This window comes from Monodon monoceros, unplaced genomic scaffold (genome assembly GCF_005190385.1).
Source record: "Monodon monoceros isolate NGI ecotype Baffin Bay Population unplaced genomic scaffold, NGI_Narwhal_1 Super_Scaffold_15, whole genome shotgun sequence".
In the NCBI taxonomy this organism is placed as follows: domain Eukaryota; kingdom Metazoa; phylum Chordata; class Mammalia; order Artiodactyla; family Monodontidae; genus Monodon; species Monodon monoceros.
In genome coordinates, this window is record NW_021703771.1 from 63527598 (window position 1) to 63541134 (window position 13537).

The 13537-nt window shown below is 38.3% G+C and overlaps 1 protein-coding gene across 1 annotated transcript in view; it reads left to right on the plus strand.

Moving 5' to 3' along the window:
• The window catches only part of ARFGEF3 (ARFGEF family member 3), a 186102-nt gene extending 177404 nt beyond the window's left edge, over positions 1-8698 (plus strand). The window contains exon 34 of the mRNA XM_029224180.1: positions 640-8698. Coding sequence (XP_029080013.1) covers positions 640-831 — 192 coding nt within the window. The 3' untranslated portion in view covers positions 832-8698. The remainder of the gene's footprint in view (positions 1-639) is intronic.
• The last annotated feature ends 4839 nt before the right edge of the window (positions 8699-13537 follow it).

Here is a 13537-nt window from a genome sequence, read left to right on the forward strand (position 1 = left end):
GAATGAACATAAACTTGGAATCAGTATGAATCTTGCAAGATACTTTTTTCCTCTGATGTATCTTGAACATAGAACTAAACTTCATAGTTCAGAATCCACAAAAATTATCTTAGACTGTATTTGTAAAAGTATCCAGTCAAACTGAGATGTAAGGTTATTCTTTAACAGATGACCTTCTTGACAAATAACAGATCTTAATTGCTTTTCCATGTCTTGGAGATTTGCTTATGATTTCAAAAGTTACCCTAAATTAAGGTAGACCTATTCCAAGTTTTCTAGACATTAGAGAGACTGATTAAAAATGTCATATGGCCTATGAAAATCTCATCATGAGAAGGCAAGAGAGTTTTTAAAAATCTGAGGAGTAAGATTTTTGTATTTTGTAAAAGCTGGAAATAATGTATTCCTAATGTGAAATGAGTCTCTGCTAGTCCTTTTATATATATATATATATATATATATATATATATATATATATATGAACTTAAACTGATGTTTTATTATAAGTACATTAAATTAGTAAAGACTACATGTATTGAAGCCTAAAGCCTGAGAAAACTCATTTGCATATTAGCCACACTTGAGTACAAATGAAACTGCTGGAGAAAACGGCTAATTCTCTTAATCCCTTTCTCTTAGGCATGGACCAACATGGTGCTAACAGTTCTCAATCAGATTCAGATCCTTCCGGACCAGACCTTCACAGCGCTCCAGCCAGCAGTGTTCCCATGCATCAGCCAGCTGACCTGTCACGTGACTGACATCAGAGTTCGCCAGGCCGTGAGAGAATGGCTCGGCAGAGTGGGCCGTGTCTATGACATCATTGTGTAGAAGACTCACGTTCCATTCCCAAGGAGATACACTAGGAGGGTTTAGAGTATGTCTGCCAATCCAGCTGATAGCATTTTCCCCACCACCAGCCCCCGTGACTCAGAGAACACCCAGTTGCTCCCTAACTAATCCGCACTGGGGCCATTCTGGATACTAAGGTTGTATCTGGATGACACAAGTGAAACTCTAAATTTGCACATAATTTCAGAAGACTCTACATTCCTTGACACATTTCTAAATCTTATTTCCCAATGCCTTTGCCTGCAATATTGTCCCCAAATGAGTCACTTTCAAGGGCCACTCCTTTGAAAACATTACATTGATCCATCATTTTATTTATTTATTTATGACGACATCGGTCATTTACTACTCCACCGGGTCTTAGTTGCAGCATGCATGCAGGATCTAGTTCCCCGACCAGGGATTGAACCCGGACGATCCATCATTTTAAAAAATGCAATAGCTAAAGAAATACCTGCTGGTAAGTCAAGCTGATGTACACATAGACATGATTACCAGACATGATTAATTGGAGGAAGATTTATTTTATGATTATGAGTTCGGCAGGGAAGAAAACAGTTGGAAAAATGTATTCTTGGGTGTCATAATCTTTAAAATATTCCAGAACATTTCAAAATTATTCCTACGTTGTCAAGGTTTTCTGGTTGGTATTTACCAACTTCCTCATGTAAGGTACTATTGTGCCTTCACTTCCCTACTTCTAAAGGAAGGACATTCTTTCATGGCAGGATTTTAAGTCTGTGGCATGGCAGCCTTTGACACATAGTACTCAGTGGTATTGGCTGATACAGATAGTGCCAAATGACTTAAGACCGGCCACCCTGACTGTCCCAATAGTCTTTGCTTTTGTTCCCAATGCAAAAATGAAAAGGGAAAGAAAAAATGGTGCCTTAGTTCCTTGTTGCACACACATTTCCATGCTCCACAATTATCTGAACATAAGGTATAACATTTTGTCTTTAAGAAAACAAAACAACTCATTTTCTATCAACACCCTTGGAAGAAAGGAACTCAAGAATTCACCGTCCAATGAACAGACTTCTCAGGGAAGGGAGCAGGAAGTGTGGGGTTAGGGAGACAGCTGGAAGGGGTGGGAAAGGAGGTGATGATGAAATCATTTTAAATCTGAAAATATTAAACAACAATCGTATGAAATTATGGTATCGTTCATACACACTCTAGTCTCAGAAGAAAATAAAACTACAGGAGAAAAGGACACAGAATGAAGTTTAGGAAATGAAGTTTTTCAGTTTAAAATATTTCTCCTCTCTGGCAAGTAGATTTGCCCTCTGTTTGAGGTCTTTTAATTCAGGCATATTTTAACCAGATATTTATTTTCCTAATTATTACTAGAAAATTAATTTGGAATCTTTATCTTATTATTTACAGTATATTTAATATTTCTTAAATTATAATAGTGATTAAAACTCCTCAGTCAAGCCCACTCACACACATTCTAAAGAGTTAGTTGCTAAGAGATATGTTTTAATTTTCCCAGCTCCTAAAAATTATTCGTAATTGAAAATATTGTCCCTAAAACATCAGCTCTTAAGGGTGGAAGTAAGGATTTAAAACTGACAGCTTTATTCAGTGCTGGTATTAAAACTGACAGCTTTATTCAGTGCTGGTATAAACTTTGTCTTCCTTGGGAATATATAACTATCTACAAGGTTAAGAGGGAGACAGGGTTCCCTGATTTATTTAGGCAATCTAAAAGAAAGAACCTTATCATTCGCTATGCCATCCAGAGATCACCACAGAATTCAGAAGATGTTTTTCCAGTTCCACAAAACACTCTTTGCCTTCAGTTTTTGCTCGTTAGACAATAATGCAAGTTTAGAAACAGATCAACAATTTGATGTTAACAAGCAATGAATCGTTGAGATAGCAATAAGTTGTGTTCTATACTTTAGATTTTTTATATTTTGTAAGTAGAATTGAAAGTTGGATACTTTTTTTTTTTTTTTAACAAAAGCAGTACACCATTGTAGTTTTGTTTCTTTTTGTAGCTCATCTAAGGTTCATTTCCTTGTGAGCCTGTGAGTATTCCGCAGTTTACGGGGGTGGGGGGAGCTTCAGCAAAGCAGAGTATTATCAAATCAGAGTAATTACAAAATGCTTCTATCTAGCAACTTTTTATAAAGTATAAAAATTCAAAGGAAGCCAGTCTCGATTCATGAAGGTCATGTCCTGGAAGTTGTTAACCGTTTAGAAGTCAGAATCCATTGTCTTGACAGATTCTCTATTGTGGGATTCATGGCTAGCTTATGAAAACAAGTTTACCCCATTCTGTATTCAAACACTGCTCTAGTACCAACCTAATTATGGGTCCCAAGAATAGAAGATGAGAGGATGTACATCATTCTTTACCTACAATTTTGTCAGAGGGTTTTGGTCCCTTCCCGTCATTTTTTCTGTAGACCACCCCTCCGGCCCACAGCAGTCTTCAACCCACCTCCATTCCCAACACACTCTGTGCACCACATCCATGTCAGATTTCAGCTGGAAAGTTAGCTAAGTCACAGTAATACTTCTCAGAGGTATTTGCAGCTTTCAAAAAGGACACGGCTTGATGCAAATAATCTCCGAGGAATAGTACACTTCAAGTCACAGAGAAGTCAGTCAAATCTTCCCAGGGGTGAAGAAGAAAGGGACATATGTAAAAACCCTTAGTAGATGAGCGGTCCCTCCCCACACTGCCCCATCAGTCCCTCACTCTTCCTGGTGTCTCCATTTCTGCCTTTCCCCATCTCTTCTTTCATTCCCTCCCATGGTCTCTGAAAGACCAAGGTCAAGACAAGCCTTTGTAGTTACAACGGCTATTACCATATATTTTCAGATCTAAGCAGAATAAGATTTTTATTGCTTTTAGTTGCCTGTATTTACTGCCAAAAGTGTGTTACCCTCTGGGTGAGATTTATTCTTTTTCTAATATTTTGGTAGTGTTCATCTTTTCCAAAGTGAGGAAGCACGCTAGAAAACTCAGAGTGCAAACGAGTTCCTGACTGAATAGCCCAGCCAAGTGCACCGCACCACACTCTGCAACAGATTTCTCCTTGCCATAGGAGGACTTAGATTTGATGCAGGGCCAATAGATTGTTCATAGGCTCTCTCCTACCTCTTGCATCTCCTGATCAGCTTTGACAGATGCCTAGGCTGTCTCTTTACACCCTCTTGTCATCTCTCCCCTTACGATTATTTTCCTGCCTCCTCCATCAATACAAAACTAGGGCAACTTTTACCACTTTTAGGCTATTTAATGACTGACCAAGGCAGATGCTAACATAGAAAACAGCTCAGACTAAATCAAACATGACCAAATGTTATCGATAATTCCAAAGTACCTTTAAATTGAAACTTCTTGGTACAGCGATCAGTAGGCTTTGTTGTTGCTGTTCTTATTGTTCCAAGGAGAGGGCTTATACAGAGTCAGTTGAGAGAGTCAAATAGCCTTAACTATAAGAAGGTAATGCAACTTATATAATAGATATTTTTGACTTCCCCAAATACATCATAGTATTGCTTATGTAGGAAAGTTTTCTTTCTCAGAAAGAAAAATCCGTTTGTGTCAGTCCTATCAAACTAAGCAAAATGAAGACCTCTGGGGCTTCCCTGGTGGCGCAGTGGTTGAGAGTCCGCCTGCCGATGCAGGGGACAGGGGTTGGTGCCCCGGTCCGGGAAGATCCCACATGCCGCGGAGCGGCTGGGCCCGTGAGCCATGGCCGCTGAGCCTGCGCGTCCGGAGCCTGTGCTCCACAGCGGGAGAGGCCACAACAGTGAGAGGCCCGCGTACCGCAAAAAAAAAAAAAAAAAATGAAGACCTCTGTTTGGAGCTGATAACAATAGCAAGAGGTTACAAACAGCAGTGGGGGGAGGTAACATCATTGAGTGCCTCTGAGAACGTGGACCTTTATCTACTTTTACCATATTTAATTCCCACAATAACACTGTGAAACAGGTATTGTCCTCATTTTTTCAGATGCGGATGCAGACCCAGAGAGGTTCAGAAACTTGCCCAAGATAACCCGTAAATGGCAAAGTTGGTTGCAAAAGAGATGTTCCTGAGTTCAAAGGCCAGGCTCTCTACAACACCATGTCTAAGTGTACAGTGTAAACACTTCAGTGTTTCAAGCAATTAAACAGTTAAAATGAGTTGAAGATATTACATTGATGTCCCTATCTATAATGTTATGGGGATTTTTCAATAGGGTTAAAAGAAAAAGATGGTGTTTAGGCATAGTAAGGTCATATATAACATAATATTTTTATGTTTGAAAATAAAGAAAACAAAATCTAATCTTAAAGCAGATCCTCAGTGGTAATTGAGGAAACTCACCAAATTAGGTGGAAATGATGGAATAATATTGTCCATGGCCAGCTATTATGTGGAAAAACATGACAGTCTGTGTCTGGAATGACAGCAACAATTTGTTGACCTTTACCAATTACCATTTAATCACTCAGAATAAAGTGTCCTGTAGCCAACAGTGCCTCTCTACTTGCTTCCCCTGGAAGTATATAGGACTGAATTGTAGGTCATCATCAAACTTTGGGAATATGCAAAATAAATGACCATTTTTCAAAATGCACATTCTCTGAAGAAGAAGCAACTGGTCAGACAAGATTGCTTCAAGATTCAGGTACTGAGGGCATCAGGTCAATATGCAGAGTAACCATGTGCCATGACACCTAAATATTTCTACTTGCCTTGTAGACAAGGAAACAGAAGGAAAAATTCCACATAATGCAGTAAGTGAATGACAGAACTTACATCTGCTTGGGTACCATTTAGGAAGATTTAGTGTGGCCTTAAAAAAGCAAGACTATTTTTAAGCACTTTTTATTGAATATATGACCTTGTTTATGGCAAGATTTATGAAATTGGGTAAAGAAGTCATTTATAATTATGCCTCATCCAAAAACAATGTGCTCCTCCTTCACGAGTGCAGCAATCTAGAAAACATTGTCTCTGTGTTTCGTGAGATCCCTTTCCTCTGGCTGTATTGTAATATTTGTATCTGATGTGGAAGCAACTAATAACTTAGTTAAGGTTTTGGATTACAACACCATTTACATTTCTAAAATACAATTATTACTTCAGGGAAGATAGACTAAAAAAAAAAAAATCATCCCCTGGGATAATGTAGGAGAAACTTACTTGAGAACAATGCCTAATTTCCTTGTAAAGAGGGGCAGTATTTATCAATTGAAGAAAAACCCACTACCACACAGCTAGCACCATCCAAAACCTTTCCCCTCTATCTTTGTGTGATAATGCAAGGGGGGGTATAGGGAGGAGAGACTAGCTAGCTGGCCATCTTAGTGACACAACTGCAGTCAACTTCTGCTGAATTCCATCCAATTACAGTCCTTCCAGCCTTTTCCACTACCAGAAATTGTTTGTACTGTTAATTCCTATCCTGAAAGTTCAAGTAGTGGTCGTCTCGTATCTTTTGACGTTAGAACAGTAGTTGTCAAACTTTAGCACATATCAGAGTCACCTGGAGGTCTTGTTAAGGCACAGATTGCTGGTCCGGAGCCCAGAGTATCTGATTCAGTAGGCCTAGAAATCTGCATTTCTAACAAGTTCCCAGATGAGGCCAGAGCTGCTGGTCTGGGGACCACACTTTGAGGTCCAATACCTGGAAAAAATTTCTAACTACTCCCTTTAAGATCAGCCTGACTTATCAAGCACTAGAGAAAAACCGAACTTCACCTTGGGCAGACAACTTGGAATTGGATTCTCTACAGCACTGCTGTTCAGTCTTCCCAGTTTCCAGGTTTATTATGCCAACAATTGATTTTTACAAGGTAGAAGACAATGAATGTATAAGTTCTGTGGAACAGTGAGATCTATTGTATTTAGAAACATTAACTCTGTGATGACCTTTTGTATCACGTTGACTTTTTGACTTGTACTGAAGGTGATTTTAAAGTATGTAGTGTTTTAATTTCTTCTGTCCATAGTTTTGATGAGATGTTTCCATGTTGATTCCGTCACAACCTTGGCTCCTGGCTTCCAGAAATTTTTGAGTAGTTGCTCTCTTGCCAGTAGTTTTATATCCCTCATTAGTCACCAGAATACCAGCACATCAAGATGATACTATACTACTTGATGTGTCTTCATCTTTCACTTAACTGTCTGGTGTAAATTAATATTTTAATTTCCTACATATCTGTAAAGAGTCTACCAAATGGCTTCACGAGAATTTGCAAGTGGAACCAACTCCCTTTTGAGCAGCACATGTGCCTGTTTTAAGGACTTTTCATTACATATGTTGTGTTGTGCATGTATCTACACAATCAAGACCATATTCATTATCTCATTTCCCAAATGAGGAGAAAAATGTAAAAGCGCATCAGTATGCTTTGGGAATACAGTGAAATCATGTTAAATATAGATGGGGCCTTAGTTTATCTCTTAACTCTTTATTCAGTTAATTAGTTTTGGAAATTCTTTTTCCATTAAACAAAATAAGGACCACAGAGGTAATAATTCAAGAGAAAAAAAATTGAGTACCTCAAAATCATCTCCCTTGTATATATACTAATGACACAAAATTTTTATTGATTCAGTAAGTTTCTCTAAAGACTTCTGTTTAAGTATCCTGACATTATTTAAACTGTTATATAAGTAGAAAGTAATGACTATATTTACTAGAATTAGTGAGATGAGAAAGCACACCAGTGTTAATGATGTCAAGGATTCAAGTCCTTGCCTCTGTAGACAGGAATAATTGAAGCCTTTCTACCGCAGTTTCATTTCCCCTAATCATTTTTGGAAATGATGTGTGCGTTTAGTTTTTTTAATAATAACGGATGTTGAATTAAATTTTAATTAATCTCTAGTAATAATTTATTTTTGTTTTACCAGCTGGTGCCAAAAAGGGGAGGGAGGAATCCAAAAACCAGTCTTTGAAACTAACATGTAAAGTATGTTTTCTCTTAAAGTTGGGAAGCTCACGGCCCTGGCTCTACCGGCCACCACGGCTGCCTCGTGACTAGGTACAGGCAACTTTGTGGGCCTCCCTCTCTCCTTACATCCAAGTTTTGTTGGAAGTGGTCCTCTCCAATAAAACTTGGTTTCCCACACAATAGGTAAAACTGGACAAAGATTAATGCTTTTTGATATGTTTGGTTTCACTTCAATTGGAACCATGTGGTAGAATTTCCAGGTATGGCATGAACGGGGCAGGAGCAGGTGCCTAGAGGGAAAGGCTGGTTTTGTTTGGTTTTGTTTCTTAATTTGTTTTTAGTGGATGGGTGGGGATGGGGGCAAGAATAAGAAGTTTATTGCCCTAATCATGCCAAAAAACTGATTCAAGATGATTTTCCTGCTGTTCTAAGAGGAATAGACTTAGATAAATTACATTATAATTGGTTCCCCTGCTACCATCTCCCACTCTAAGTAAAGCCAACAGGTGGTAAGGGTCCTTTTATCCTTTCTTGTATTATGCCAAAGACTAGACTTGTTTTCACTGAAAATTATAAATAAATGAAGCTTGGTATAGCCATAATGATTTGAGTCCGTATACCATTTTATCCATAGAATGCAAAACTCATCCCTGCAACCCTATTCACCAGGAGCCTTGAAGCATTTTGTTTACTCCAAAGGACTTGTCAAGGAAGTACAGTTTTTGTTTTGCCTTCTTTTTTAGCCAGTTTGGTCACATTTATTTAAAAAAAAAAAAATGAAAACCACCATCCTTTATATGCTGATATAACTATTTGATTTGATATAATCTGTGTTGTTTAACAGGTTCCTGTAAGCAAGCTTGCAAGTGTATTTTGTGTACATTTTATCTGAGGTGAAAATGAAAATTCTAAAGAGAAAATATTTTAAAAGATATCGTATTTATGTTGCTTGTGTTGTAGAATAAAGATTCAAATGCATCAGAAAATCTGATATGTGAAACCATTTTCTTCACTGAATAAATATATCAAAATAATCTATGTAAATATCCTGTTTACAGAATTCTGCTAAATGAACTAGGTTCCTTTCCTTGGCGTTTCATAACTCTGAAGAAACTCCCCCTTCCAATTCTATAATACAGAGGTAGTCACTTGACAATTTGGTGAATGCCTAGAAAATACATTTGAAGAAAAAATATATATATAACATAGTATTATATATTATATACAGTATTATACTATATTATATATAATATTTACTATATATATCTACTACATATATACCATTGTTTCCTTTTCAAAAAGAGGGCTGGGGCTTCCCTGGTGGTGCAGTGTTTGAGAGTCCGCCTGCCGATGCAGGGGACACAGGTTCGTGCCCCGGTCTGGGAAGATCCCACATGCCGCGGAGCGCCTGGGCCCGTGAGCCATGGCCGCTGAGCCTGCGCGTCCGGAGCCTGTGCTCCGCAACGGGAGAGGCCACAACAGTGAGAGGCCCGTGTACCACAAAATAAATAAATAAATAAATAAAAATAAAAAGAGGGCGTATTTTACAATATTATTTTGATGTCTTACTTCATAAGAATGGATATCAAATTCATGTTATCAGTAGATATTGATGTAGTTTATTCATTTAAAAGAACTAAACGAATGTATTACCTTGATTGTTCATAAACAACCAAATCCCTAAATAGGAATATTGTTATTAAAAGGTAATATTAAAAAGAAAAATACAGCTGCTTTTAACTTCATTATCTTATTGGATTGCAGTTTTTAAATTGACTCTTTCAAAAGCCTATTAATAATATAAGCCTAGGAATCATCAAACCCAAATTGTGGGAAACTGCTATTTGGCCACTAGAGGGATAAAAGCCGTACAAAATGGATGGAATTTGTGTATATGACCTTAAATCATGATTCTATCATTCTGTCATACACTCTGGTAATCTCACAGTTGTACTGCTAAGACTCAGCCCCTTCCATTGTATGAACAAAATAAATCTAAAATAGACACGAACATACTTTGCATAAGGAAATCACCAACAAGGGACCAAGCATGTTCATAGAGACAGCTGTGGCAGTAGAGAGGGCCTTGGACCTTAGCCAGAAAAGCTGACTTCACATCCTACGCTTTGCCCCTTCCTGGGAGTAGGAAGACAACACTTGCATACAGAGCTCAAGGTTCCTGCTCTGTAAAGTGAAAGATAACGTGAAAGCCCCAATGTTGCAGTGCTTTGTAAATGCTAATGCCTAATAGATGCCAACTACTATGTGTTAGAGAATAACCCATTTCATAACTAGCCCCACTATTCTGCAAGATGATTTATACTTGAGGTCTGATGTGTACATATCCTTGACATTCACATCCAGGAATGCACTACAACACAGAAAGCTTAACATCTTGTGCCAATCTTATAAGAGGAGGTCAGCAGCTCAGATGCAGATCTCTTTAACCGAACACTTTGGAAATCCAAATTCTAGGTCGATACCAATTCTTCCATTATTCATATTCAGCAATAAATACAATATGTACATAAATCTATATTTCTTTAGAGACTTGATATGCTTCAACTATTTGGCTTATGATCAAAACTTCTATTATGATTTAGCTTTGATAAATATTTTATATCACTCATTAGAAAATTCACTTTCCCATCCAGCTTAAAGATAGGTTCAATACATAAGTGAAGATAAAATTGAAGTATAATGCAATACTGTGGCTTTCACATATGGACCAGCATTCCTAGTATCTCGAGCCTTTGGAAGAGCACTCTAAGCTCTTCCTTGTTTGTTTTTATTTATAGATTCCTAGGTACCACATCAAGTCATCTGTGCCCTGGGTCTGCCCTGCTAACTTAATCTGCTTGCACAAAATGTTCTGTTGTCAGAGAAACAAACTATTTAGTTTAATGGTCTCATCCAAACTCAGACGTGGTACCAACACAATAAAATCCCAGAAAAATTTATAAGTAGTTTCTAAATCACAAAAAAGTATTATTTCAAGATGAAGGGATCAGATTTACAACAGTTTAGAGCAGAGAGCTCAAATACTGAACTTTAATTGATTTTGATATGGTTTCCTAGTCTTTATATCAATATATTATTTGCTATATTGAGCTACTCTTATAACCAATGCAAATGATATAAGGAAGTAAAACAACATCCTTCTGCCAGTCTCTCCAGCAGAGAATAATCTTAAAGAAAAGAAATTAGATGTTAAATGTTGTGATGCAGAAGGCTCCATTATAACTCAACTTGAAATAGTATTGAAGTTAACTTACCAATTATAAAGGAAAAGATACTGTTAGCTATATTAGAGTTAAGAGTTCAATATTCTAAGGTTTGTTTTAATGTGCTCCTAAGATGGCCATCAAATCAGTATTAATGAATTTTCTAATTAATAATAAATTACAAAAATAACATTCTTCTCAAACCCTAAAATAGATTCATTTTTGAAGTAGAAGGAATATATATTATTAAAAATCCCTCTCAGATCAAAACCATTTAGAAATAGATTTCTTGGAAAACTGAGCATAGCTGACATCTGTTCAGTATCTATTCAAGTAGATGACTGGGTTGGGGTTCACTGTTCCAGGGGAGGGATAGGGATATGATGGGGCAGAATGACAAGAAGTTGCCTGTGAGATTCTCTGGCTCTTATATTCCGAAAGAGAGGGGGAGGGGGAAGGAGAGGGAAAGGGGGAGGGGGAGAGGGAGAGGAGGGAGAGGGGGAGAGGGGGGAGGAGGGAGGGGGAGGGGAGGAGAGTTTAATTGTGGGTTTTGAGGGAAGGGTGTCATGGAAAGGGAGAATGAAGACAAACTCTCTAGGGTAGAAACGTGAGGGAAAAGAAATCCTTCCTCTTTGATTAGAGCTGAATTCCCAGGGCTGGAAGGAAGAGGAAGAAGAGGTTTAACAGCAGAAAGGCTGCAGGTCAGGGAGGACCGCTGCACTGGCAAAACTATAAGAAAAAGCATTCCTGCATGGTATTCCTTGGCTGCAGTCAGGCCAGATAGCCTGGGAAAAACGTCCCAGTCCCTAGGTATGTCACAGAGTAGCAGAAAGATCTCCACACACCAATTCATGGTGTAGAAGTAACAGAGTGATCAGACGCCCTGGCAGAATGGAGGCTCAGAGCACTTTTTAGGTAAGTTAGAAGGAAAGAAAGAGAATTGAAATGTGATACGTGAGCTTTGTGGACTGAGATTTACACCAGCTTTCGCAGTGAATAATCTAAAATCACGGTATGTCTAGTTTTGCAAGACAGCTGCCCCTACAAATGCAAATTTATTTCCAAGGAAATGCCGACAGAGTTGGCACTTGACGAGTCCTCCCAGGTCCAATGCCTTTGGCCCTTGGCAGCATCAGAAAGGTTTCTGCCTCTTTGGGAATAAGGCTGCCTCAGCAGATCATCTTCCACTGAGGCCCCAAATTCTCCCCCCTGAGATGTGTGAGCTAGTTTGACAGAGTAGAGTTTGGTTCCTCCCGTCTGGAGGCCCCAGATGCTGTAAGGAAACCAAATGTGTCCTCCACCTGATTCCCTAGCCTCCCTTCTAGTCGCTTCCAGGTAAACTTAGGTATCTCACCTCCCTTCTGCCAGTGGCTGCATTAGTCCCACTTCATGTTTTAGCTAACCGGCTAAAGACATCGCCCATTCCATGTGGATTGTAGCCAAATTCAGTCTTAGAACTGTAAATTATTTCTTTATATAATCTCCATAAGGAACATAACAGGACAAAAGCTTACTGAGTGACTCAATATCTATGAAAAACATGCCTCCCCGTACCTCCAACTTATACACCTGCACCAGCTCAGCTACCCTGGACAGTCTCAAATTGTAATGGAAATAAGAACTATTTGACTGATTGTTGAACTTGCAGGTGTCCAGGCCTTACCATAGAAATTCTCATAGTAAGAATGATGCAGGCCTCAAGGAGCTGCATTTTGACAACCTTTCAACAGGATTCTGATAGAGAGCCTATGATCACTCTTCAAAAATTATTCTACGTTTAGTCTTATTCTAAGAATCTAGTTCTAAGAATCTGATGTATAATCTGACCTAAAATTAAAAGGCTGTAAGTTTGGTCCCTCAAAGGAATAGTGTAAGTAGAGGCCCAGAAGTGGGTAGCAGTTGTTCAAGCATTTAACCCCCCGGGTAGATTCACTTTAAAGCAGAGATTTGTGACCTGGGGTGTGCAAAGAATTAGGGGATTCTTAAACAAGAAAGGGAAAAAGTATAGCCTTATTTTTACTGACTTCTAACTGAAATTTAACATGTCTTTCAATTTGTAATATAGGTAACAAACCACAGTGATGATGGCAGGCCTAGTGACTTGTTACCCATTAAGTCACAGATCTTTTCCTATTGCAGATCCCTCAAAATTCTCACATTTGGGAAGCACTAGAGTTGCTAGATCTTGTCATTTAATGTGTTAATGGGGAAGAATACCTATATATTACTGTTTCAAAAATTGAGTATTTTGACAGCTACATTGGTTTCCTTTGTAATAAAATGTATTTTAGTCTATGCATTTAAAGTTATTTCAAATCTTTAACATTACTCTCAAAAGGGATTCATAGACCTCCCCAAACTGCAAAGGAATCTGTGGCACAAAAGTCAGTGAAAGAAATTCTGTCCTAGGATTATCATAATGAAGGATGGCTGTAAATCTAGGGTAAACTCATCAAGTTATGTTTGGGACAGGTGCATTTTCTCTCACGTCACCTTATATTCTATTGTGATCACCTGGGAATCAGGAGCCCTAACTCCCAGCCTTA